This window comes from Miniopterus natalensis, chromosome 3 (assembly GCF_054644295.1).
Source record: "Miniopterus natalensis isolate mMinNat1 chromosome 3, mMinNat1.hap1, whole genome shotgun sequence".
Taxonomy (NCBI): domain Eukaryota; kingdom Metazoa; phylum Chordata; class Mammalia; order Chiroptera; family Miniopteridae; genus Miniopterus; species Miniopterus natalensis.
The window spans coordinates 92,493,896-92,521,520 of NC_142083.1; the positions used below are offsets into that span (position 1 = coordinate 92,493,896).

At 46.5% G+C, this 27,625-nt stretch overlaps 1 protein-coding gene across 1 annotated transcript; it reads left to right on the plus strand.

Annotated features, from left to right (window-relative positions):
- Positions 1–10,981: 10,981 nt before the first annotated feature.
- Positions 10,982–27,597, plus strand: NLRC3 (NLR family CARD domain containing 3). The gene is made up of 17 exons (XM_016211416.2): positions 10,982–11,159; positions 11,325–13,074; positions 14,072–14,158; positions 16,087–16,170; positions 16,623–16,706; positions 18,503–18,586; positions 19,942–20,025; positions 20,623–20,706; positions 21,418–21,501; positions 22,034–22,117; positions 22,714–22,797; positions 23,303–23,386; positions 25,263–25,346; positions 25,811–25,894; positions 26,589–26,672; positions 27,107–27,190; positions 27,507–27,597. Exons 1-17 carry the CDS (start codon positions 10,982–10,984, stop codon positions 27,595–27,597), a joined length of 3,198 nt encoding a protein of 1,065 aa, XP_016066902.2.
- The last annotated feature ends 28 nt before the right edge of the window (positions 27,598–27,625 follow it).

Sequence of the window (27,625 nt, forward strand, 5' to 3'; positions counted from 1 at the left end):
AAAATTGTGGAAATTAAACAACATAAATTAAAATAACTAATGTATTGCCCTCACCGGTTTGGCTCAGTGGTTAGAGCATCAGCCCACAAACTGAAGGTTCCCAGGTTCAATTCCAGCCAAGGGCGTGTACCTCGGTTGCGGGCTCAATCCACAGCCCAGTCAGGGGGTGTGCAGGAGGCAACTAATCAATGTGTCTCTCTCACACAGATGTTTCTCTCTCTCTCTTTCTCTCTCTGTCTCTGTCTCTGTCTCTCTCTCTTCCTCCCATCCACTCTCTTTGAAAAGCAATGGAAAAAGTATCCTCGGGTGATGATTAAAAAAATAATAATGATAAAATAAAATAATGTATTAAAAAAGACATCATACGGGAAATTAGAAAATACTTAGAGATGAATAAAAATGAAAACACAACATACCAAACTTATGGGACACTTTCACAGTGAAAGTGGTGCTAAAGGGGAAATTGATAGCTATAAACACATATTAAAAAACAAGAAAGATCTCAAATCAACAACTTAACTTTACAACTTAAGGAACTGAAAAAAGAAGAACAAACTAAACACAAAGCTAGCAGAAGAAAGAAGATGGTAAAGATTAGCATATATGTAAATGAAATATAGAATAGAAAAACAATAGAGAAAAATCAATGACACCAAAAGTTGGTTCTTCAAAAAGATCAACAAAATTTACAAACCTTTAGCTAAATGGACCAGGCAAAAAGAGAGAAGACACAAATTACTAAAATTAGTAATGAAAATGAGGGAATTACTACCATTTAACAGAAATAAAAAGGATTAAAAGAGAATATACCAACAAAGTAGATAACCTAGTTAAAATAGACAAATCCTTAGAAACATAAAACCTACCAAAACTAAATCACAAAGAAATAAAAAGTCTGAATAGACCTATCACTAGTAAGGAGACCTTTAAGTAAGGAGTAATCAGTAGTCAAAAAATCTCCCAACAAAGAAAAACCCTGGACCTGATGGCTTCACCTGTGAATTCTACCAAACATTTAAAGGAGAAATAAATCTAATCCTTTTCAAACTTTTCCAAAAAAATTAAAGAGGAGAGAATGCCTCCTAACTCATTCTATGAGGCCAGCATTACCCTGAAAACAAAGCCAAAGACACTACAAGAAAACTACAGACCAATATCTCTTATAAGCACTGATGCAAAAAATCCTCAGCATAAACCAAGTGAAATTTATTCTGGAACACAAGGATGTTTCAACAGGAAAAATCAATCAATGTAATACATATCACATCAACAGAATAAAGGAAAAAACACACAATCATCTCAACTGATGCAGGAAAAGCGTTTGACAAAACTGAATACCCTTTCATGATAAAAACATGCAACAAACTTGGAATAGAAGGAATCTACCACCACACATTAAAGGCCATATAGGAAAACCCACAGCAAACATCATATTCAACGGTAAAAGACTGAAAGTGTTTCCTCTATGATCAGGGACTAGGTAAGGATGCCCGCTCTCACCACTTCTGTTGAACATAGTACTGGAAGTTCTAGGCAGAGCAATTATGCAAAAAAGAAAAACAAAAGACATCAAATTGGAAAGAAAGAAGTAAAATCATCTCTGCAGATTACATAATTTTATATGTAGAAAACCCCAAAATTCCATGAAACAATTGTTAGAACTAATAAATAAATTCAGCAAGGTAGCAGGATACAAAGTCAACACACAAAAGTCAGTTGCATTTCTATATATGAACAATGAACAACTTGAAAAGAAAATTACAAAAACAATTCCATTCATAATAGCATAAAATAAAATGATTAGGAATTAACTTAACCAAGGAGTTAAAACACTTGTACAATGAAAATTACAAAACATTGCTGAAAGAAATTAAAGAAGACATAAATAAGTTGAAACATATCCCATGTTCATGGACTGGAAGACTTAATATTGTTAAAATGTCAATACGACCCAAAACTGTCCACAGATTCAATGCAATCTCTATCAAAACTCAATGACTTGTATTTTGCAGAAATTAAAAAACCCATTCTAAAATTCATATGGAGTCTCAAGCAACCCAAATAGGCAAAACAATCTTGAAAAAAGGGAACAAAACTGGAGGACTCGCACTTGTTAATTTCAAAACTTACTGCAAAGCTACAGTGATCAAAACAGTATGGTACTGACATAAATACAGACAAATAAACCAATTAAATAGAATAGACAGCTCAGAAAGAAACCTTCACATATAGAGTCAAATGAATTTTGACAAGGGCTCCATGACCACTCAATGAGGAAAGGGCAGCCTTTTCAACAAATGGTGTCATAAAAACTAAATATCCACATGCAAAAGAATGAGCTGGACGCTTACTTAATACAATATACAAAAATTAACTCAAAATGGATCAAGGACATCAATGTAAGACCTACAACAATAAAATTCTTAGAAGAAAACAGGACAAAGCTTCACAACATTGGGTTGCAATGATTTCTTGGATATGACATGAAAGGCACAGGTAACAAAAGAAAAAAATAAATAAATTGGACTTCATAAAATTAAACATCTCATGTATCAAAGGACATTTATCCACAGAGTAATAAGGAAACCTACAAGATGGGAGAAGATATTTGCAAATCATATGTCTGAGAAGGGATTAAAATATAGAGAACCCCGAAAACTCAACACTGAAAAACAACCTGATTCAAAAGTGGGCAAGATTTGAACAGATATTTCTCCAAAGAAGATATGTGAATGGCTAATGAGCATATGAAAAGGTGCTCAACATCACTAATCATTAGGAAAATGTAAATCAAGACTACAATGAGGTACCACCTCACACCCATTAGGATGGTTACTATAAAAAAAAACAAAAACAGAAAACAGCAGCTACTGGTGAGAATGTAGAGAAACTGGAACCCTTGTGCACTGTTGAGTGGAATGTAAGATGGTAAAGCTGCTGTGGAAAATAGTGTGGCCATTTCTCAAAAAATTAAAAATAGAATTATCATATGACCCAGCAATTACACTTCTGGGTATATACCCAAAATAATTGAAAACAGGGTCTCAAAGAGATGTTTGTACACCCAGGTTCACAGCATCATTATTCATAAAAGCAACCCAAATATCCACTGACAGGTGAATGGAAAAACAAAATGTGGTATAAACATTGTACAGCCATAAACTTGAATGGAATTCTGATGAACCTGAAAACATGCCTAGTGAAGGAGGCCAGGCACAAAAGGACAAACAGTGTATGATTCTACTTATCTGAGGTGGGTAGAGCAGTCAGAGTCATAAAGACAGGAAAGTAATGGTGGCTGCCAAGGGCTGGGGAGGGAATAATGGGAGTTATTTTTTAATATGCACAGAGTTTTAGTTTTACAAGATGAAGAGTTACGGCGATGGCGGTAGTGATGGCTGCACAACAGTGTGGATGTATTTAATGCCACTAAGCTGTATACTAAAAATGGTTACGAAGGTACTGATGTTACGTGGATCTTACCACAATTTTTTTAAAAACGTGAAAATAGCATTGTAGACTCTGTATGATTATATTTATATTAAATTCCAGAAAAGGCAAAACTAGTCTATAATTAAAAAAGACCAGTGGCTCAGGGCCACAGCGGTGTGGTTGGGATAGACTGCAGAGGGGTAAGAGGGAACTATTTTTGCAGAAAGAAATGTTCGATGTCTTGATTGTGTTAGTAATTACATAGGAATATACATTTGCCAGAACTCATCTAATGGAACACTTCAAGTGGGTACAATTCATCATATATAAATTATACCTCAAAAAAGTGATGAAAACCTTTATGATATTGTAACAAAAAGTACACTGCGGATATTTTTGCAGTTAGACATTATTATTATTATTATTGCATTTTATTTTATTTTTTACTGTTTACAGGCATATTCTTTATTACTTTTTAATTTAATTTTTCCCAACACCTTTTATCCCCTCTATGTCCTCTTCCACCTCCACCCATCCTCCTCCACCCCCACAATCACATTTTGTCCATGTCCATGAATTCTCTCCATTTTTTTTAAAATTTTATTTTTGTTCAAAATATTACAGATGTCCCTTTATCTCCCCAATGACCCATTCCACCCTGTTCCATCCCCTTCCCCAACCCCCTCCCCACCATTGTCCAGGTCCTTGGGTTGTGCATTATATGCATATAAATTCTTTGGTCACTCTCTCCCCCTCCACCCACCCGCCCTCCTCCATCCCTCTGACATTCGTCAGTCTCATCTATGCTTCCATGTCATCGAATCTATTCTGTTCATCAGTTTATTAAGTTCTTCAGATTCCACATATAAGTGAGATCATGTGATGTTTGTCTTTCCCTGCCTGGCTTATTTCACTTAGCATAATATTCTCCAGGTCCATCTATACTGTCCCAAAGGGTACAAGAACCTTCTTCTTTACAGCTGCGTAGTATTCCATGGTGTAAATGTCCCACAGCTTTTTATCCACTCATCTACTGATGGGCACTTGAGCTGTTTCCAGATCTTAGCTATTGTAAACTGCGCTGCTATGAACATAGGGGTGCATATATTCTTTCTGATTAGTGTTTCAGGATTCTTAGGATATATTCCCAGAAGTGGGATCACTGGGTAAAAAGGCAGCTCCATTTTTTATTTTTTTGAGGACCCTCCATACTGTTTTCCACAGTGGCTGCCCCAGTCTGCATTCCCACCAGCAGTGTACCAGGGTTCCCCTTTCTCCACACCCTCGCCAGCACTTGTTGTTTGTTGATTTGTTGATGGAGCCATTCTTACAGGTGTGAAGTGATACCTCATTGTGGTTTTAATTTGCATCTCTCTGATGATTAGTGACATTGAGCATTTTCTCATGTGTCTCTTGGCCATCCGTATGTCCTCTTTGGAGAAGTGTCTATTCAGGTCCTTTGCCCATTTTTCAATTGGGTTGTTTGTCTTCCTCTTGCTGAGTGCTATGAGTTCTTTGTACGCTTTGGAGATTAGCCCCTTATCAGATACATCCTTGGCAAATATGTTTTCCCAGACCGTGGGGTCCCTTTATATTTTGAGGCTGTTTTCTTTTGCTGTGCAGAAGCTTTTTAGTTTGATGTAGTCCCATGTGTTTATTTTTTCTTTTGTTTCTCTTGCCCTAGGAGATGTATCAGTGAAAAGTCCACTACATGGGATGTCTGTGACTTTACTGCCTATGTTTTCTTCCAGGATTTTTATGGTTTCGTGACTTACATTTAAGTCTTTTATCCATTTTGAGTTTATTTTTGTGTATGGTGAAAGTTGGTGGCCTAGTTTCATTTTTTTGCATGTATCTGTCCAATTTTCGCAGCACCACTTATGGAAGAGACTGTCTTTACTCCATTGGATGCTCTTGCCTCCTTGGTCAAATATTAACTGACCATAATGGCATGGGTCGATTTCTGGGGACTCTGTTCTGTGCCATTGATCTATATGTCTGTTGTTGTACCAATACCAGGCCATTTTGATTACAGTGGCTTTGTAGTACAGTTTGAAGTCCAGCAACGTGATCCCTCCCACTCTGTTCTTTTTTCTCAAGATGGCTGCAGTTATTTGGGGTCTTCTTTGGTTCCATATAAATTTTCAAAATGTTTGTTCTAGATCTGTGAAATATGCTGTTGGTGTTTTAATAGGAATTGCATTGAATTTATAAATTGCTTTGGGTAATATGGACATTTTAATGATGTTAATTCTTCCAATCCATGAGCATGGTATATTCTTCCACTTGTTTAAATCTTCCTCTATTTCTTTTTTCAGTGTCCTGTAGTTTTCAGAGTACAGGTCTTTTACCTCCTTGGTTAAGTTTATTCCGAGGTATCTTATTTTTTTAGTTGCAATGCTAAATGGTATTGTTTTTTTTAGTTTCTCTCTCTGAAAGTTCATTGTTGGTGTATAAGAATGCCATTGATTTCCGGATGTTGATTTTGCATCTAGCTACCTTGCCAAATTCGTTTATCAAATCTAGTAGTACTTTGATAGAATCTTTAGGGTTTTCCATGTACCATATCATATCATGTCAAATAATGACAGTTTTACTTCCTCCTTTCCAATTTGGATACCTTGATGTTTTCTTCCTGTCTGATGGCTGTGGCAAGGACTTCCAGTACTGTGTGGAATAAGAGTGGTGAAAGTGGACATCCCTGTCTTGTTCCTGTTTCTAATGGAAATGGTTTTAGTTTTTGCCCATTGAGTATGATGTTGCCTGTAGGTTTGTCATATATGGCCTTTATTATGTTGATGTACGATCCCTCTATTCTCACTTTGCTGAGAGTTTTTATCCGAAATGGGTGCTGAATTTTGTCGAATGCTTTTTCTGCATCTATTGATATGATCATATGATTTTTGTCCTTCATTTTATGTGATGTATCACACTTATTGATTTGCGGATGTTGTAGACTTTATTATTTTTTATGGTCACATACTTTTTCACTGTATATCTAGGCCATAATTTACCAATCCTCTTTGGATAGAAATTTAGTTTTCCCCCCTTCAGTTTCTTCTTGTTATAAACAATGTTTCAGGATCATCCTTGTAGCCACATCTTTGTGCACTTGTCCAATTATTTCTTTAGAATAATTCCCAGAAGTGGAACTTCTGGCTCAAAGGATATTTAATGGCAATAGATACTGGCAAAGTACAATCTAGAAGTGTACTAATTTACCCTTCCATTGACTATGTATTAAGATTCCTACTATTCCCACATTCTCATGAATGCAACCTGTTAGGTCATTACAATCTCTGCCAATTAGGCAAAGGAAAAATGGTAGTTCGTTGTTTTTTGCCATTAGTGAGATTGAGCATATTTTCAGTATCTTGGTCAGTTATACTTCTTTGAATTATGTGTCCTTTATTTCTATTTCTATTTATTTCTGTAATTATCTGTGTGTCTGTAATTCTATTTGTACTTATTTCTTTCTTATTGATTTTTAAAAGATCCCTATATATTAAGGATATTAATGCTCTTTTATTTATGTTGCTAATGTTGACTCCTGGCTTGAGATTTCTTTCTATTTTATTTGTGCTATTTATTATTATTTAGAAATATTAAATTAAGGCAAATCTTTTAGTCTTCCCCTTTATGACTCCTGGATTTTATGTCTTGCTTTTAAAAAGCCTTCCTTAGCCCGGCCGGGTGTGACTCAGCGGTTGAGCACCGGCCTAGGATCCAGGTGATTGGGGTTCGATTCCCGCTCAGGACACATGCTCAGGTTGTGGGCTGGAACCCCAGTCAGGGGCGTGCAGGAGGCAGCCGATCAATAACTCTCTCATCATTGATGTTTCTGTCTTTCTCTCTCCCTCTCCCTTCCTCCTTCTGAAATCAATAGATATATATTTTTAAAAATAATAAAAATAAAAAGCCTCCCTTACGCAAAAAATATTTTTAAATATGTTCATATATTTTCTTATTGTATTTATAATTTAAGCTTTTTAATCCAAACTGAAATTAAGTTTTGTGTTCAATGTGAAGTAAACCTTGAAAAAAGTTTTTCAGAGGCTGGACAATTGCCCCAACAGCATTTCCACTGATTTGAAATGCTGTTTTTGTCACATTACCAAACTTCTTCATATGTAAATGATATAAATATATATTTGTTCCTGGACTCTGCATTCTATTCTATTCATTTATGTGCTAGTCCACTCTGTTTTATATAGCTTAATATAGATGGAAGCTTGTATTTAAGAATGCAATGTTCAATGTTAGAAAATCTATTAGTATGGCTCACAGATTGAAGGAGAGATCTGATATACTTCAATCATGTCACTCCCTCCAGGGGCTTCCCACCACACTTAAAATAAATCCAAAACTCCTTAGGATCATGACCAGGTCTCAACCCCACTCTGACCTTGTCTCCTAGCCCCTTTTGTGAGCCCACTCACTTATTTACTGTGCGCCAGTAACTCGGGCTTTTCTCCTTTCCTCTACCATGCAGGGCATTTGCACTTGCTGTTTCCCCAGCTCTTTGCATGATTAACTCTTTCTCACCCTTCAGATCTCCACTTATATGTAGTTTTCTCACAGAGGCCTTCCCTGGCATCCCTTCCCCCACCCCCCATCACTCACACTGTTTATTTCATTCACTAATCACCATCAGAATCACCCCGCTTAGTCACTGGTTTTCTTCTCTATTGCTGTTTCCCAAGTCCCTGCCACATGTACAGGGTAAGGACTTTGTCTAACTTGTCTGTCTTCACATTCCCCAGGCCCGGAACACACAATAGGCCCTCAATAAATATCTGCCGGTTGGATGAATGAATGGAAATAAATCATGTGACATTTTAAAGTGATGTGATATTAGAAAGTCATTTGTTAATTTAACAGATATGCTTAAATTTTTAAAAAAGTGTAACATACTGTAAGAGGCAGGTTACACAGCGCAAGTGTTGGTGCCAGGGAACCTTTGGTTTCTGTCTCAACTCACTGCTTTCCAGTTGTGGATCCTTAGGCAAGTTATTTAAACTCATCTATAAAAATGGGAGAAATTATGGTAGTGAGAGTTTTTACAAGAAGTAAATGAAATTACGTAAGTATAGTGTTTAGCGTAATGTCTGGAACACAGTAAGCCTTCAACAGTATTACATAATGTTGTTTGAATGGTAATAGTAAATGAGGAATCGAAAGAATCTTTTCCAAGAAAAGAGAGCTAATTAGAAGTCTGTCACAAACATCAGGCCTAACGGTTTGGGCTGGCAGAGTCAGGGACAAGACAAAGACGCTGCTACAACTGCTGCACTCAGCAGTGCCTGGGGGTCTGGCCAATGTAGAAAAATTGTTCAAAATAAGAGTTATAATTTTTAAAAAGAGATTAAATCATTTGTACTGCAGTAATATAAAAGCTTGAAGAGAACTAATATGAATACTTTATATGTTAATTGGATATGAGGTAAAATACACAAAAACTGTCTTGATACCAAAAAATTCAACACAAGCTATTTAAAAATACCTAGATGCAAATAAAAAATTGGCAAGATTTAGATAAGAAAAACTATAGTTTTACTGAAGGATCTAAAGAAAGATCTCAACAATCCCCACATTACCGTTACTTCAATCAAAATCTCATGTCTCCCCCTCCCACTTAGTTTTGACACTTAGAAAGCTGAAAGAGTGAGAGCAGCCGATAGGATTGGGAAGAAGCAGGGGTGGCTCGTCCTGGCTGCTTTCTAATGTTCCCACATTAGTTCATCTACCTCAAATCCGTTACGCTCAACTCTCTAACACCGCTATGAACTAAATGGCTGGGAAATGCTATTTACTTGTAGCTAAGCTTCTTTTAGCATTTTCCAGGTGGAAAGGTTTGTCCTAAGTTAAAATGCCAGGAATCCCAATGCAAATCCAAGGCCGGGGAGTGTGTGTTGGGTCCTTGGGGCTGTAGCCAGTGAATCCTTTTACGTGAGTAACGCAGAGACCCAGAGAACACAGGACTGGAAGGCATGCTTGGGCCTGGTCCAATGAGCTGTGTGCCCAAAGCAGTAGGTGTGACTTCTGCCCAGCCCTGAGGCCTGTTTTCTCTTCTAGACCCCTGGAGGAGGGATGGCTCACCCTCCCCCGCTGAGTTCCTGAGGCCCTGCTGGAGGAGCTGTCCTGGGTGGGCCACAGGTGAGAAGGGGGTGAGATGGAGGTGGCTCGGGGTCCTCAAGTGTCTACCTTAGCTGAGGGAGGGGTACACAGGGGGCAGGATACATGGAGGAAAAGGAATGTGAGTGGGTGGGACTCAGACATGGCTTTGCCTCTTAGCGCCTCTGCATCACTGTTTCCAACAGAAAACTGCTGCCAGTGGGTCAGGAGCCCCTGCTTTTCCAGGAGACTCCAGGAGATAAAGTAAGAAGAGTAGCTACAACTGCTCTGAGAACCAACTTGCCCTCTCTTTTGACTTCTTCCCTCTTTCTTTGTTTCTTTTTTAATCACTCAACTTTAGTTATTAGAGCAGTTTTAGTTTTACAGAAAAATTGAGAGAAAAATTGAGTACAGAGATTTCCATATACCCCTGCCCCACTATGGACATCCTCACCAGAGTGACACATTTGTTACAACCGATGAACCTACACTGACACGTCATTATCACCCCGAGTCCATAGTTTACTTGAGGGTTCACTCTTTTTTTTTTTTTTTTTTTAAATATATCTTTATTGATTTCAGAGAGAAGAAAGGAGAGGGAGGGAGAGAGAGAAACATCAGTGATGAGTCATTGATCGGCTGCCTCCTGCACGCCCCCTACTGGGGATTGAGCCCGCAACCCGGGCATGTGCCCTGACTGGAATCGAACCCTGATCGCCTGGATCCTAGGTCAACGCTCAACCGCTGAGCCACGCCCAGCCAGGCGAGGGTTCACTCTTGGTGTTGGGCATTCTATGCACTTGGACAAACATCTAATGACATCTATCCACCATTGTAGTATATCACACAGTGTAGTTTCACTGCCCTAAACATCCTCTGTGCTCCACCGATTCATCCCTCCCTCCTCACCCCAAGCCCTGGGAACCACTGATCTTTTTATTGTCTCCAGAGTGTTGCCTTTTCCAGAACAGCCTAGAGTTGGAGTCATACAGCATGTAGCTCCCAGACTGCTTCTTTCCTTCTTCCCTTCTTGTGAGTGGACCTGCTCAGAACCGCATCGCTGTTTCCAGGTTACAAATGACACCATGGCACAGAGAGCTCAGGCGGCCTGCCCAGTGTCGCACAACCAGTAAGTGGCAGAGCTCAGGTTCGAGCTTGGGCCTGGGTTCTCGTTCATTTGGCCCCCCTGCATCTGAGCAATGCTGTGGCATCAGGAACTATTCTCAGTCTCCAGGAACAAAGAGCCCTTCCAACCCCTTCCTGATGGTCAGACTGTGGGCCACTAGCTCGGGGAAGAGAAAGGGTGGGTCTGCAAAGGATGAGGTCCCGCACATCCTTGGAGGCTCCTTACCTGTCCCAGGCTACTGGGCAGAGAGACTACAGGCAGCAGGTTCAGGCCCTCTCTTCACAGCTCCTGGAAGCAATCCTGGACTCCATGAGGAAGCAAGAGGTGCAGATGGGCAGGGAGGCTGGCCAGGGCCTCGGTGCTGGCTCCCCGGCCGAGCAGGTGAAAGCCCTCATGGACCTGCTGGCTGGGAAAGGCTGTCAGGGCTCCCTGACCCCACAGACCCCTGACAAGACACCCGACTCTCCGCAGGCACCTCACGGCAATGGTAGGCAGATGGAGGGGTGTCCCCAGGCCCTCTCTCCGTCCCATCCTTTTGTTCCCCTCAATTCTACCTCCTTCCCCTTCCTTTGACCTGCCACCCCCAGTCCTCCCCCCTACCCTTCTTTTCACCTGCCCTCTCCAGCCCTCCCCTCTGGCCTCCATCCCACAGACTTGAAGATACAGAGACACCGAGAGGCCCTTCTGCGCAGGGCAGGAGGTGGACTGGAGCTGGGTGGCCCCTCTCCCAGGCTAACCAACCTCCTGCTGGTGGAGGGCCTGATGGACCTGCAGCTGAGGGAACATGACTTCACCCAGGTGGAGGCCACACGAGGGGGCTGGCGCTCTGCCAGGACCATCACCCTGAGCAGGCTCTTCCTGCCTCTGTCGCGGGTATCCATCCCGCCCCGCATCTCCATCACCATTGGGGTGGCTGGTGTGGGCAAGACCACCCTGGTGAGGGACTTTGTCTGCCTCTGGGCCCAGGGGCAGGTCGGAAAGGACTTCTCACTGGTGCTGCCTTTGACTTTCCGGGATCTCAACATCCATGAAAAGCTGTCTGCAGACAGACTCATTCGCTCTGTCTTTCCGCACTTTGGGGAGTCTGACCTGGACGCGGCAGCCCTGGCCAAAGTTCTCCTTATTCTGGACGGCCTAGATGAGTGTAAGACTCCTCTGGACTTCTCCAACACTGTGGCCTGCACTGACCCCAAGAAGGAGATACAGGTGGACCACCTGATCACCAACATCATCCGGGGCAACCTCTTCCCAGAAGTTTCTGTCTGGGTCACCTCCCGTCCCAGCGCAGCTGGCCAGATCCCTGGGGGCCTGGTGGACCGGATGACCGAGATCCGGGGCTTTAACGAAGAGGAGATGAAAGCATGTTTAGAGCAGATGTTCCCCGAGGACCAGGTCCTCTTGGACTGGGTCCTGAGCCAGATGCAGGCCGACAGGGCCCTGTACCTGATGTGCACCATCCCAGCCTTCTGCCGGCTCGCGGGGTTAGCACTGGGTCACTTGTGCCGCCACAAGCGGGAGCCCCAGGACGCAGAGCTGTGGCCACCAAGGACCCTGTGCGAGCTCTACTCTTGGTACTTCAGGATGGCCCTCAGCGGGGAGGGGCAGGAGAAGGGCAAGGCGAGCCCTCGCATTGAGCAGCTGGGCCACAGTGGCCGCAAGATGGTGGGGACGCTGGGCCGGCTGGCCTTCCACGGGCTGGTCAAGAAGAAGTACGTGTTCTACGAGCCGGACCTGAAGGCGTTTGGTGTGGACCTTGCTCTGCTGCAGAGCGCTCTGTGCAGCTACTTCCTGCAGCGGGAGGAGACCCTGGGCTCCTCGGCAGCCTACGGCTTCACCCACTTGTCCCTGCAGGAGTTCATGGGGGCCGCGTACTACTACGGTGCCTCCAAGAGGGCCATCTTCGACCTTTTCACTGAGGGCGGCGTGTCCTGGCCTCGGCTGGGCTTCCTCACGCACTTCAGGAGCGCCGCCCAGCGGGCCATGCAGGCTGAGGACGGCCGACTGGATGTGTTCCTTCGCTTCCTCTCTGGCCTCTTGTCTCCAAGGGTCAATGCCCTACTGGCTGGCTCCCTGGTGGCCCCCGGCGAGCACCAGGGCTCCCGGATGCAGGCGGCCCAGCTCCTGCAGGGCTGCCTGCACCCCGACACGGTGGTCTGTGCCCGGGCAGTCAATGTCCTGTACTGCCTGCATGAGCTGCAGCACACAGAGCTGGCCCGCAGTGTGCAGGAGGCCATGGAGAACGGAGGCCTGGCCAGGCTGACCGGGCCCCCGCACCGAGCCGCCCTGGCTTACCTTCTGCAGGTGTCAGATGCCTGCGCTCAGGAGGCCAACTTGTCCCTGTGCCTCAGTCAGGGAGTCCTTCAGAGCCTGTTGCCCCAGCTGCTCTACTGTCGAAGTCTGAGGTGGGCGCCAGGGTGGGGTGCGCAGGGTGTGTTGGCAGAGAAGAGAGTAGAGGACCTGGAAAGTGCTTCCCCTCCACCATGACCCTCTGAATCAGTGTCCTGGGGCTGTTGTAACAAAGGACCACAAACTGGGTGACTTAAAACAATAGAAACATTTTCTTTCACATTCTGGAGGCCAGAGTCCAAAATTAAGGTGTTGGCAGGGCTGTGCTCCCTCTGGCACCTTTAGGGGAGGATCCTTCCCACCCCTCCAGCTTGTGGTGCTCCTGGCAACTCTGGGCTTATAAATGCATCACTCCAATCTCCGCTTTTGTGGTCACATGGCCACCTTCTCCGTGTCTTTGTCTTCACATAGGACACCAGTCATATGGGATGACAGGCCCATCTCACTCCAGTATGACCTCATCTTATCTAATTAGGTCTTCAATGACCCTTTTTCCAAATCAGGTCACACTCATGAGGAACTGGGGGGTTAGAATGCCAACATATCTTTTGGGGGGACATGATTTAACCTATAACACCCTGTGAACCATCGCAGTGTCAAAAGAAGCCATACCCACTCACTCCACCCTCAGCCCATCCTCTGTCCAAGGCTCTTGACCTCAGCAGAGGATTGGGGGAGGGCAGCAGGGCCAGGGCCATTCAGGACCTGAGAGCAATTTCCATGTCCTCAGAAGGAGGAGGACTGGCAGCAAGGGTCCCACAGATGCACACGGTGTGAGGGGCTGCTGGGAAGACAGCCCTCTGGATAGGAGCCTAAGGGCTCATGTCAGTTCACCTTTGTAGGAAAACTGTGAGCATGCTGGGCGTGCTGCCCTAAACCTCTGGGCCGTATGGTGGGAGCTACATTGGAATGGAGAGAAGGGAAAGGGAGAAGATCCCAGCCTGGGTGTCTGACTGTAGAGCCACCTCTTGCTGCCCCGATGCCAGCCAGGGACTTCATCCACCCTGCCTGTGGCCGGTGGTGACACTCACTATTGCTGTTCCTCCCGACCAGGCTGGACACCAACCAGTTCCAGGACCCTGTGATGGAGCTGCTGGGCAGTGTGCTGAGTGGAAAGGACTGTCGCATTCAGAGAATCAGGTAACACTAACCCAGGAGACTCCGCCCAGGGCACCCACCTGTCTCTCGGGGTCTGAGGGCTCCTTTCCCATCCTCCTCTCTGCTCAGCTGGCTAGTGGTACTTTCAAAGAGAGGTACTTTGAGGCATATGTCTCAAGATGCAGCTGCTTGTTTCCACCCATTCACGGGTGGAAAGTTCTGGAGGCTCAGGAATTCACCTATAAGACGAGAGAAAGGATATGGTGAGGATGAGAGGCTATTGTGGACATGGAGACATTTCTCCAAACACTGTATGTGCTGACATGGTACCAGGCTCAATTTTCTCAAAGTTTTCCCTCTTTGGCCACATGCTCTTCTTTACCTCTCTGTGGTTGGTCGTCAGTGCCACATCCTTGTTCGAAATGCCTAAGGGATCCTTCACAAAACACACATGGCTCATGAAATATTACTTATAAAATATTATAAAAATCTTGTGGTGAGGGAGTGGACAGAGGCTCTCTAGAGCCTGAGAACATTTATACAGAAGGTAATCTGGATGGTCTTCAAATGTTTTTAAAGCCATAGGACGCTTTTTTGTTGTTGTTAATCCTCACTGAGGATTTTTTCCCATTGGCTTTTTAGAGAGTGGAAGGGAGGGGGGAGAGAGAGAGAGAGAGAGAGAGAGAGAGAGAGAGAAACATCGATGTGAGACAGATACATCAATTGGTTGCCTCCTGCATGTGCCCCAACCTGGGCCAGGGATCAAGCTTGCAACCAAGGTACGGACCCTTGACTGGAATCGAATCCATGGCCCTTCAGTCCACAGGCCAACACTCTAACTACTGAGCAAAACTGGGCAGAACCCTTTTAAAAATATATAAATATATTTTTATTGATTTCAGAGAGAAGAAGGGAGAGGGAGAGACAGATAGAAACATCAATGATGAGAGAGGGTCATTGATCTGCTGCCTCCTGCACAACCCCTGTGGGGGATCGAGCCCACAACCTGGGCATGTGCCCTGACCAGGAATTGTACTGGGATCTCCTAGATCATAGGCTGATGCTCAACTGCTGAGCCATGCCAGCCAGGTAGAGCTCTTGATATTCTGGCATATCAAGCAGAATCCTAATAAGTCAGATAAAAGGGGAAGCTTCTGGGATCGAAAGAAGAGGGGATGGGGGACCAGAATCCAGCATTTGGCTCCCTCTCAGACTCCTGGTGGCTCCTGAAGCTTTTCTGTGGAAACTTAGGGGTCTTTGAAACATAGCTTGAAAAGCACTGGGAAATCTAATTGTATCCCATGGGCTTCCCCACAGTTTTAAGTGTCTAAGAAACATTAAATTTCATCAGTTACCATTTCTGAAATTAGGTACATGAAGCTACATTAGGTTGATCCACCAGCATATTCCTGGAATTGCCCTTTCAAGGCAGATAAAGATGTACTTATTTTACCTTAAAGTTAGTTCTATAATAACTCTACCATTTTCCTTTCTTGCATTAGAAAAAGGGTGTGCTAGAACTATGAGTTCATGAGATATGTTAAATTTTCTTCAAGCTGTGAGCGCTTGAAATTGGCCATGGTGGGAGTATTTATACCATGGAAATTGGCCAATGCTATAAATTAGGGATTTTGTATTTTGGTTTTTCCTAAGAGCCAGTTTTCTAGTACACCACTGGCTGGGGTCCATGTGGTAGACTTCTGTAACTGCCTGCCCTCTTTCCTGTGTTTTGTAGCAGTTGTGTTGAATTCTGGCCAAACTTCCCTGGGACCCTTTGCCAGTGTGCAGGTCTGTCTGTCTACTCAGAGGTTTTTCTGGGCCTGGCATTCTGTCCCAGGGCTCACCTGATGTCCGCCTGCATCCAGGTTCTAGTGATGCTGGTGAAGCTGAGGGGTTTGGATCATGAGCCTGAAGTTGAGGATGAGATTTACAGACTTGCCATAACTAATCCTCTCCCTCTCCTTGGGCAGCTTGGCTGAGAACCAGATCAGTAACAAAGGGGCCAAAGCTCTGGCCAGATCCCTCCTTGTCAACAGAAGTCTGACTTCTCTAGAGTAAGTACAGCACCAAAAGCCAATCTTTCAACATTGGGACAGGGAGCACTTGTGAGACATCTGGTGAAGTCCCCTTGACCACACTCTCCCATGGGTGGATTGGAAGAATAGCTGAGCAAAGTTATAGTTTCTGCTCAGCTATTCAGACTCACCCAGAAAGCACCAGAATTTCGGCCCTGAACCTGGAGTTACCATCCTCCTCTCCACACCTGGCCCATGCCCACTAGTGCATCAGATCCTATTTTCTTCCCATTGTGTGGGGCACCTTCAGAAACTCCATCCTTGTTTGTCTACACAAAAATCTCTCTCACTTGCACCAAACATGGAATCCTAAACCCCGATACATTCTGTTCAAGGAGCATATATTTAAAGGTCAGTGTGACTTCTGTTCCTCCTTCCCTCCCTGGGAACTGGATGAAAGAGAATGGTTCTTTCTCTCTTCCTTCCGCCAGCCTCCGCTGTAATTCCATTGGGCCTCAAGGGGCCAAGGCATTGGCAGATGCTCTGAAGATTAACCGCACTTTGGTCTCTCTGAGGTAGGTGTCACCTGCTTCCCCCTAGAGAGGGACGAAAAAACCTCAGGTGCCACTCATCGAGTGGGAGGTAATTCAAAATATGGCCATGAGATACCAGCTCCCACCCAGTGGGTACCACAGGATCTTGTATCCATAGCAAGTCTCCAGATTCCAGCTCCTCCCTGGTTATTGTGTTTGTGTTTACGACCTGAGCAAGGGACAGAGGAGAAGAAGGACAGAGGTATGTAAAGGTGGAGGGGCAAAATAATCTAGGAGAAAAACCTCTCGTCCTCCATTGAGTGAGAAAGCCCCAAGACCATGGTGTCAGAATATTCCCGGGGTGTTTTCCAAGACATTGAAAGCCCATCCTCCAGAAGATCCTTACGGTTTGGTGTGGTTTGCTGTGCTCCTCTTAGGAGCCAGTGGTTGTAACCATCCTTAGTTGAATGTGTACAACTATTTTGTTTTGTTTTTATGTATATGTATGTCTTTATTTTTGCTCCAGTTATACATTTTACATATTTTAAATTTAAAAATTATAAAGACTTCATTTTATCCTAGAAAGTTCATTGCTTCTGAGTTGGCTTAACACAATATGGTGCATTTTCTATCAGAAGGTCTTTCGTAGGGACCAATTTCAAGGTGGTCTGTGTGAACACCTTGTGTAACAGATGCTCTGAGTAATGATTCCACATTGGAACCCATCTTTATCAGCTTAAGTGAAGATAGCATTTGGGTGGGTGTCTCAGTTGATTCAGCTGCTCTTGTTTTGACCATGGCTACATCCATGTTCTTTTCACCAGGAATCTGTTTTCTTAGGAGAAGTTTCATTTTTATTACTTTTGAATTCTTTTATCTTTATTCTGGCTGCTTGGCCGCCTGACTCATCTCTCCTTACCGCAGTGGCTACTTCTCCCTGTCCTGATTTACTTATATCGAGGTGAAATTCACACAAAATTCATAATTTTTAAGTGTGCAGTTCAGTGGCACATAATACACTCACAATTGTGCAACTGTCACCTCTATCTAGTTCCAGAATATTTTCAGCACCCAAAAAGGAGACCTTGTACCCATTAGCAGTCACTTCCCATTCTCCCCTCCCTTCAGCAACCACCAGTCTGCTTTCTGCTCAATGGATTTGCCTATCCTGGATATTTCATGTAAATGGAAGCATCCACATTTTAGCATGTATCAGTAGTTCATTCCATTTTATGGCTGAATAATATTCCATTCATCAGCCACTGCCCAGTCAGGTTGTCTTCATCTTTTGGAAATGTGACTAATGTTGCTGTACACATCTGTGCACAGTATTTGCACATCTGTCTGTAATTCTTTTGGGTAGATGACTCGGAGTGGAATTTGCTTGTCACATGGTAACTTTATGTTTAACCTTTTGAGGAACCACCAGTCTGTTTTCTACAGTGGCCACACCATTTTATATTGCCACCAGTAGTGGATGAGAGTTCCAATTTCTTTACATCCTCACCAACACTTGGGTGCTGTGACTTTTAGCTGTAATTAGGATTATGGAGACCTAGCTATTGTTATCCAGACACCATGGGCACCTTGACCCCAGTCAGCAGGCAAGTGCTTAGAGACCCAGAGGGGAACCTAAGATCAGGGCAGCAGAGGGAAGGGCCCTTTGTTCCCAGTTCGTGTGTGGTGTGCCTTGAGGGCATTAGTGGTCAAAGCCTCTTCTCACTGAGGGCAGCTGCTGCCCTCCCTTGGGCATTGGTGACACTGCAGTGGGAGTTCAGGCCACCATTGGGTGCCCTTGTGTGTTCCATTTGTGATGCGCCTCTTCCTTGCCTCCACAGCCTCCAGAGCAACAGGATCAGGGATGATGGTGCCAAGTCCATGGCTGAGGCTTTGGCAGCCAACCGGACCCTCTCTGTGATGCAGTGAGTGGACATGCTGGCCATCAGAGAGCCTCCTCTGTACTCTCTCATCTCTTCCTCCAAGGGCCTCTCTGCCTATTTTCTGCAAGGAGGGATGGATGGGGCAAGGTCCTGAGGCTTTCTGACCTGTCTGAATGGCCCCTGGAAAACTTGATGTCCACTGCTTTTCCAGAGAACAGGTGTTGGGCAAAAAATTAAAAATAAAGCCTCCTGCCAATCCAGAAAGCCCTCTCCCCAAATGTGAGAAAGAACAAAACAGATTTATTATTTGAACAAACATTCAACGAGACTGTAATAGGCATCATAGGCAACCCACTGATGCGGCTGCAAAGACAGGGAAAAATCACACCCTTTTCTATAGCCAACAGATACAACTCATTACTCACATTTCCAAGATAAACAACTTGTCCTCAAGTAAGAGGACCGGACAGCACCATTTATCACACATAGTTATCCTAAATTAGCCTGGTAGTTGGGGGAGCCATCTGTTTGTTAATTGCCTTTAGCCAAAGGAAAGTTAAAACCTCAAATCTTCATGACAAGGAGGCACTTACAACTTGGAGCCTGTGCCATCTTCTTTGATGTGTACATTTCAAAGAGATGGTTCCAAGGCCCTTAAGAAAGACATTCCAAGGCCCTAAACCTGGCAAGAAGCTTCTATTTAGCTTTTTCAAAGATTTACATACTTCTCAAAGGAACAGGGAAAGGATTTACAACTACAACAGGGAAATACACTAAGAAGGGGGGGGGGGGTGTCTCTTTACCTTTTGGAACCAGGGGAAATTCCCTTTTGTTTAGATTGTATTTAGCCTCATACAAAAGTGGTCCTGCCCAGCCTGTCCTGGGATGAGCACAGGGGTTCTCCTGTAACATCCCCATCTCCAGGTTTAATGTACGAGGAAGTATCTTTTGGAGAAGAGGAACGTAAGTGGAGGAGGGTCTGCCTAGGGAAGGCTGTAGGGTTGGGAGGCAGGCTGCTGGCTGGTCTACGTGGAGGTAGGCTGCTGAGTGCTGAGAGGGTTGGATGGGTAAGGGGCCAGTGGTACCCGTACCTGAAAGTCCCCACTCAGGAGGTTGCTGGATATTATCAGTATCTACAGGCCACTGCTTTCCAGTTTCTGACAAAGGTGGGCCTAGCTACCTTTGCTTCTTAGTCTCCACATAATAATGTCAATCTCTGGACATCACTTTGGCAACAATCCGCAGGCCTTTCCTGAAGACCCCTCCCCCATGCTGCGATGCATGGAAGTGGCGCTCAGCACTCAGTAGTCTCTGACCTCTCACCGTGAATCAGAGTATCCTTGGCTTGGGAATGGTTGTGACCAGCCTTGCTGAAGGACCCCTCTCCTCTCCTACAGCCTGCAGAAGAACACCATCGGGCCTGTGGGAGCCCAGCAGATGGCAGATGCCCTGAAGCAGAACAGAAGTCTGAAGGAGCTCATGTGAGAAATGCAGCAGGGCCAAACTGATATTCTCAGTGACTAACACAATGCCCAGCACATTGCAAATATTTGTGAGCATGGGGATGGCTGGATGCACAGACTGGTAGATGAGTGGATGGGTGGATAGATGAACAGATGGATATGAGAGTGGATGGGCGGATGAATGTATAGGTGAAGAATAACTGGCTTTGGACTCCCAGGGACTGAACAAGGAGAATGGAGACCCAGATTCCCAGGACTGAGTGAGCCACAACTGTCTCAGGCTCACATTTATTGCCTTCTCAGCTGGCAGAAGAAAAAAGCATTTCCTAGCTGCCCTCACACAAAGTATCACAAATAGCTCTCACTAAAGAGTTGGTCCTCCCTTCTGGCCCCTACCCCCCGCCAGGGAGCCAAGAAGGACTTGCTACCTTGATCTCTTATAGGAAGCAGGAGGTCACTTATAGAGGCCACTGTCCAACCAGCCTCAAGCAGGAGAAACTGTGTACTGGCACCCTTGAGACAACAAACATAGCCCTTCCCTAGACCCTGATCTCTGGGCCCTACCCTGCCCAGCCGCTCCAGGAGGCCAGCTCACCAGTGTCCCATCTCTTGCAGGTTCTCCAGTAATAGCATTGGCAATGGAGGTGCCAAAGCCCTGGCCGAGGCCCTGAAGGTGAACCAGGTCCTGGAGAGCCTGGAGTGAGTCTGCCTGACTATCCTCCAGGGGTGGCTGTGGGCAGAGAGTGACTCCCCCACCCTATTCCCTGTCCTCTTCAGATTCCTCATCCAGTAGGTGGGTGGGTCCTAGAGGAGGGCTGTCAGTCAGGGCCACTTCCCTGCCAGAACCCAACCAACCTCCAACCCTGGGCATACTATGATCTCAGTGTCTCTCCCTCCATGCCCACTCTACCTGTTCCATCCTACCACACCAGCTCCATTTCCCTGGACAGTAGGGGTTGGTGTTGGTTCTGTAGTTTTCAGGGTGACAACAAGCACTGAGAGCCCTTTAGAAGTTAGTGCAGGGAGCTAAAGAGAGGTCAACTGCAGTGACCTTGGTGCAGGGTCGGAGAGCTTGGCACTGCCTGCATACTGGGGAGACTTAACTGCTCCACCTTCTCTGTGTACCACAGACACAGCTCATGCCCCCTCTCTGAGCCATTTGGAGCCACCCGAAACAAAGCAGAGTCTAAACTCTGGGGCAGGTTGTGCTATACCCACCTGCCCTGGCCTAGCAGGGGCTAGAATGTGGGGGTGGGAGAGGAAAGAGGGATGGTGAAAAGAACAGTGTGGGGTGGCACCTGCCTCAAGGATCCCCCAACCCCCTGTTGAACTCAGTGCTTCAACTGGACTAATGGCTCCCTCTGGTTCCTGAGACAACCGGGCCAAATGTGCCCTCTCTTCTGTCTGCAGCCTGCAGAGCAATTCCATCAGTGACGCAGGAGTGGCAGCACTGACGGGGGCCCTCTGTGCCAACCGAACCCTCCTCAGCCTCAAGTAAGTCCCAGCCTCCCTCTCCAACCAGGTATCCCTTTCATCAGGGGGTCTAAAAGGGCTTTGGGACTTGGAAGGAAAGGCTGGTGCGGGAAGCCCACACTACCCCGTGGGCTGGTTATGGTGACGACCTAGTGTTGGGCAGCTTGGTTCCAGAGCTGGCATCCTGCACTCTTCCTGCTCTTGTGAGGGCAGGGGCAGCTGTGGCCCTCAGCTGACCAGTTCTGCTGCTCCCTGCCCATGCAGAAGTCCTTTAGGCACCCAAGCATGCATGCCTGCCCCTCACAGCTCTGAGAGCCCATTGTCTTACCCTCTTCCTCCTAGAATGTCCTACTGTTAGGTCCTAAAGGGAGACACTTGGCTGCCTAGCCACCAGAACCTGGGCTCGCTGGAGGCACACACCACACCCAGATCACTCAGCAAGGCCAGTTGCCACCTGAGGTTTCTCTGGTTCTTAAAGCCTGCACGCCTGGGCTTGTCTCCCCCAGAGGCCTCATCTGCCTGGTCAGCAGCTCAGGGTCTTCTCTTTCCTCAGCCTGCGAGAAAACTCCATCAGCCCAGAGGGAGCCCAGGATCTGGCTCGAGCTCTCTGCACCAACTGCACCCTGAAGAACCTGGAGTACGTGAAAGAGGAATGGGGGTAGGGGGCAGGCTGTGATTCCTAAGCCTCCTTTATGCCAGGTCCTCATGCACGCAGAGAACAGGGACTGATGGGCCAGGCCATTATAAAAGGCTGAAGGGCCTGGCTGGAGGAGGTAGCGAGGAAACCTGGCCCCTGGTGGCAAATCTGACACAAGTCTCCCACTCTCATGTCATAAATTATATGAGGATGAAGTTAGTGGAAACTCTCTGCCCCCACCCCTGTCCCATTGCTATGGATGAGCATGTGGAAGGGGCCACATCGTGAGGGGCAGCATTAAGTACAGGAATCAGGAGTGAGTCCCTGGGCACCTCTGCCACCTCCTGGTGCATGACCTGTCATGGAACCTCACTGAGCTGAGCCTGGACTCATTCCCCATGGGGGTGTCAGATCTGTTACAACAGTCCAGGGCATGTGCCTGGCACATGCAAGGGCTCCGTAAGCGAGAGCCAAGCTATCCTCGTTGACCCAATGCAGTCCTTGGGTTGCAGGAGAGTGGTCTGGATTCCCTAGGGAGCAAGGACAGGGGACATCATGGCAGCTTCTGCTCATTTGCCCTGTTCCTCTCCTTCTAGCCTGACAGCCAACCTCCTCCACGACCAGGGTGCCCAGGCCATCGCAGTGGCAGTGAGAGAAAACCACACCCTCAAGTCCCTTCAGTGAGTCCTTGGGGCGCCCCCCACCCCATCCCCTGCCCAGAGCTGCAGGGCTACATCCAAACTAGCTATGCAGGAGACCAAGTCCAGCTCTGGGCATCCCTCACATGGTCTCTGGGGACTCCAGCAGGCCGCAGGTGATCACTTGCAGAGGCCACCAGCCCTGCCCCTTGCTCTGCTTTCTGAGGCTGATCCACAGAGAGGCCAATGGTGGGAGGTGGGTACCCATTGCTGTGCCTGTGTCACGTGCTTTATTCAGGGATCATCTGGAGTCTTTATTTAAGCCTGTCCCTGTGCCCACCCCTAACCAGAAAGTAAATGTTGACTCCTTGGGACTAAGGCTGAGGAGGGTTGGAGGAGTTCTATCTGTGGTCCCTCTAGAACCCATCCTGCAGGGACTCCATCCCCTGGTGTCAGGTTCTCCTGGGAGAATCCCCCTCTTTCTGGAGTCCAGGACCTCCTGGACTCTGCCTTGGGCCACGTAGTCATGTGGTCCGTGTCTGCCTAGCCTGCAGTGGAACTTCATCCAGGCCGGTGCCGCCAGGGCCCTGGGACAAGCACTACAGTTCAACAGGAGCCTGATCAGCCTTGAGTAAGTGGGGCCTCCACCGGGGCCGTGGGAGCAGGGGCATCTGAAACCTCACTAGGTGCAGGGCCCATGCCCTCAGCACACAGCCTCCTAAGGCCAGCAGCATGTTTCCCTTCTCATCTGCTTTTAAGAATATGTAACAGCTTTATTGAGAAATAATCTGCCCATTTAAGGTGTATATCTCACTGGTTTCTAGTATTTCACAGTTGTGCAACCATCATCACAATAAATTTAGACCATTTCTATCAACCTCTAAGAGAAACCAGATCCATCTGGGTTTCCTCCAGCCCCCATCCCAGGCAACAACTAATTTACTGTCTCTATAGATTTACCTATTCTTGACATTTCCTATAAATGAAATCATACAATATGTGGTCTTTTGTGACTGGTGACTTTCATTTACTGTTTTCAAGGCTCATCCACATTGTAGCATGTATCAGTACTTCATTCCTTTTCATGCCTGAATAATACACCACTGTATGGATAAGACACATTCTGTTTTGGACATTTGGGTTGTTTCTCTTTGGTTATTATGAATAATGCTGTTATGAACATCCACGTATGAGTTTCCGTGTAGGCATGTGCTTTCAGTCCTCTGTGTAGGCACCTGGGAATGGAATTGCTGGGTCAAATGGTAACTCTGTTTAACCTTTTGAGTCTCATCTGCTTTTGACGCTACTTCTCTCTCGGATTCCAGAATATCCCATCTCTGGCTAGGTCTGTTTGACTCTGAAATACTGGTGTTCCTCAGGGTTCTGTCCCAGGCCCCTTTCCCTTGAAGGACATCTCTTCTGGATGCTCTCCTCCTCTCCCAGGCTTTAAAGTCCTGAGGCCCCACATCTATCTCCCACACCTCTCTCCTGAGCCCAAGACCCATGTGTCCACTGCCCATCTGTGCCTCCCCGTGGGTGTCTCACCGGTACTTCAAATTGCCCCAATGTTCTCCCCCACAAGCCTGCCTCTTGGTTCCCCAGCGAATGACTAGAACCAGCCAACCGTGAAAAGTAGAAACATCCTCTTCGCTCTTTTCCAAGTCCTGTGGATTCATTTCTAAGTCCTGTTGATTCTCTTCCCAGTGTCCCACCCCCGTGGCCACTGTCCAGGCCACCAGCATCACTCACCTGCATCACTGCAGCAGCCTCCACATCCAGTCCATCCTCTGCTGGCCAAGATCTTTCCAAAACGCAAATCTGTCCCTGTCTTGGTGAGATGTTTCAATGGCTTCCCAGTGCCTGCCGAGTGAAGTCCGACCTTTAGCATGGCTTCTAGGGCCCCCAAACATCTGCTTCCTTTATGCCTCCTTAGCCTCGTCTCACACTCAAAAGACTTGACTCAATTTCTTTGGGTTCCTTAGATGTGCTAGGCCCTCTCCCCATCTCTTATCCTTTGGGTTTTGTTTTAGACCTGTTTCTCTGGGACCACACTGCAGCCTGCACTTAGCCTATAGTGACTGCTCATTTAATCACATCTCCTCTCCCGAGTTCCAAAAAGGTGGACTTGGTCTTGCTAATACACAATGCACACTCAAATGTCTGTTAAATTACTACAAATGAGCAAGAATGGCCTGGGGATAGAGGGCTTTCAGTTTTCTAGTTGGCTTTGAAACACACACCCTTTTTTGTCCCAAGCCTTTGTTGACAGTACTTCCGTGTGTCCCTTTTCTTGTTGGCCTCTGATGGTCCAGACTTGTGCAGATGCCAGACCCCTCTGCATGTTAATTAGGAGGCCATGGGGCTACAGCAGCCATACAGGGTGACCGTGGGAGTATAGTCTATGGTGTGTATGGTCTGAATTAAATAGAAGGTCCAAGCTCGGCATGTCATGCTAGAGAGCTGGCCCCATGCCCTGTGGGCCCAGGGTCACTCTCTTTTGTGTTCAGTTTACAGGAGAACGCCATTGGGGACGAAGGCGCCTGTGCAGTGGCCAGTGCGCTGAAGGCAAACACAGCCCTCACTGCTCTCTAGTAAGTCCTGATGTGCACAGCAGCCCAGGGAGCCAGCCCCTCACCATTCTTTCTTACGAAAAACCATTTTTGTTTCCCAGTCAAGGAAGCTGTGTTTGATTTTCCTAATATTAGCAACCATGCAGAGAAAGGGATGTCCAGCTCATCCCTGCTCCTGCAGTTCTAACAAGATTAGGGGTACAGAAAGTGTTCTCCTCCAAACTCTCCAGGAGACTACCTCTCCTTCCTATAACCGTAGTATCTAGATATATCCCAGGCAGCAGACAGTGAGGGTAGAATATGCAGTATCCTTTGGACAGATCACAGCCAGTAATTTTCAGTGCTATTTCACCACTTTCAACCCTAAGTCAAGGGTGGTAAAAACGAAGGCGACCATGAACGGAAGCTGGGCCCAGGGCAGGTATGAGGGCTGGAGAGGCCCGGCCTGTCCAGCTCGTCTGCATTGACAGCATCTCCTCTTACAGTCTCCAGGTGGCCTCCATTGGTGCACCGGGGGCCCAGGCCCTGGGAGAGGCCCTGGCTGTGAACAGAACCTTGGAGATTCTCGAGTAAGTATTCCAGCCTCCAGTTAAAATCTCTTGACCAAAGAAACCAAGCTGTTGATTCAAGATGGATAGCGGGGAGAAAAAAATGCAATTTATATGAAACTCACAAATCAATTAAATATCTTCACTTAGATCAAGCATGCCCCAGTTACCCCATTCAGCTTCGCCCCTTTTCCCTGGGAGTCATTATGGAGTCCTTTTCTTGAGTACCTGCTCTTCTTGGTCTTTCCCAGACTGAACATGTTCCAAGGTCCTGTTTAGGGGTCCCTGGGGTGATCTGTGTCCACTGATCTCGGTCTTTGAGATCCAGGAGTTTGGGGCCTCAAGCTCTGTGGGGCTTGCAGGCATGTCCAGGTCACCCCTGCTCCTGTGGTTCTGTAGGCTGCGCACACAGGGACTGCTGGATGGAGTGTTGCCGCTTCTGTCTCAGCCCAGCTCTTTCTTTGGACTGTGAAAGGGAGAGTGGGAGGGCTCCAACAAACCTCCCAGACGGGGCCGGCTCACCCCTCCTGTGTGTCCTGCTTGCTTCCAGGAGCCGAACTCAATTCTGTGCCTGGGTATAAGGAAAGAGCAGCCTGACCCCCTATGGTTGCTGAGTCCACGCTGCATCTAACCAGTAGCCCACACTCGTCTGAAGAGGTATCATTTTCACCTCTCAGCTGTCACTGTGCCTTACATTTCCTGTCTTTTCCTACAGCTTAAGAGGAAATGCGATTGGGGTGGCTGGAGCCAAAGCCCTAGCAAATGCTCTAAAGGTCAACTCCAGCCTCCGAAGACTCAAGTGAGTAGTCGTAGAGCCCTATCTGCACCCCAAAGCATAGGACTTCTCTGCTGGAACCTCCCCCATGAGATAAGATACTCTTGATTTCCTCTGTAGCTGCTTCCTTCTGAATAGAAACAGTTCAGACTGTTCTGATTACTGTGGTCTACATTGTGGATGAGTTTTTTCATTTTGCCTAGCTTAAGTCAGAGATCAATCACTTAACATCAGCATTTTGGTCTTATAATTTCCATGGCACTTGGATGGTACAACCTGGCTCCTGGTAGACTCGTCTCAGGATTGAACGCCTCCTTGCCTCCTCGCTGTAGCTATGGCACCTGTGGACAAATCAGCTCCAGAACTGCCCCACAAGATAATGCAGTGCTGCTCCCCGGGGGTGTTCTTCTGCCCTGAATGGCTCACTGTGGTGTCTCCATCTTTTTTTCTCTGCCTAGTCTTCAAGAGAATTCCTTGGGGATGGATGGGGTGATATGCATTGCCACCGCACTGTCTGGAAACCATGGGATCCAGCATATCAAGTGAGTGGGGTTCGGCAGTCTCTGCCCTTTCCTGCCATTCTCGCTCACCCTTAGAACTGCTCCCAGGTCAGGCCCTACCTTCTGCCTGATTCTTAGAGCCAGCTGACTCCCAGGCCACTCAGTAGTAGCTCTGGGGGAAAAGTCGGTATAAGAGAAAGCCATTCCAAGCCTTGTCCGTGGGAGGGATCCTGGAATCTCAAGGGTTTCACCCAGAGTTCTGCATTTTATGTAGTGATCATCTGCTCTTCACTGAAGAGAATCTGTAGGCCTCTAGCCCTTCAGCCAACTTCTCAATTTGTCCTAATCCCTCTTCTAGTCTCCAGGGGAATCACATTGGGGACTCCGGTGCCAGGATGATCTCAGAGACTATCAAGACAAATGCTCCCGCGTGCACTGTTGAAATGTGAACAAAGCAAGTTCCTGGTGGATCAAGCA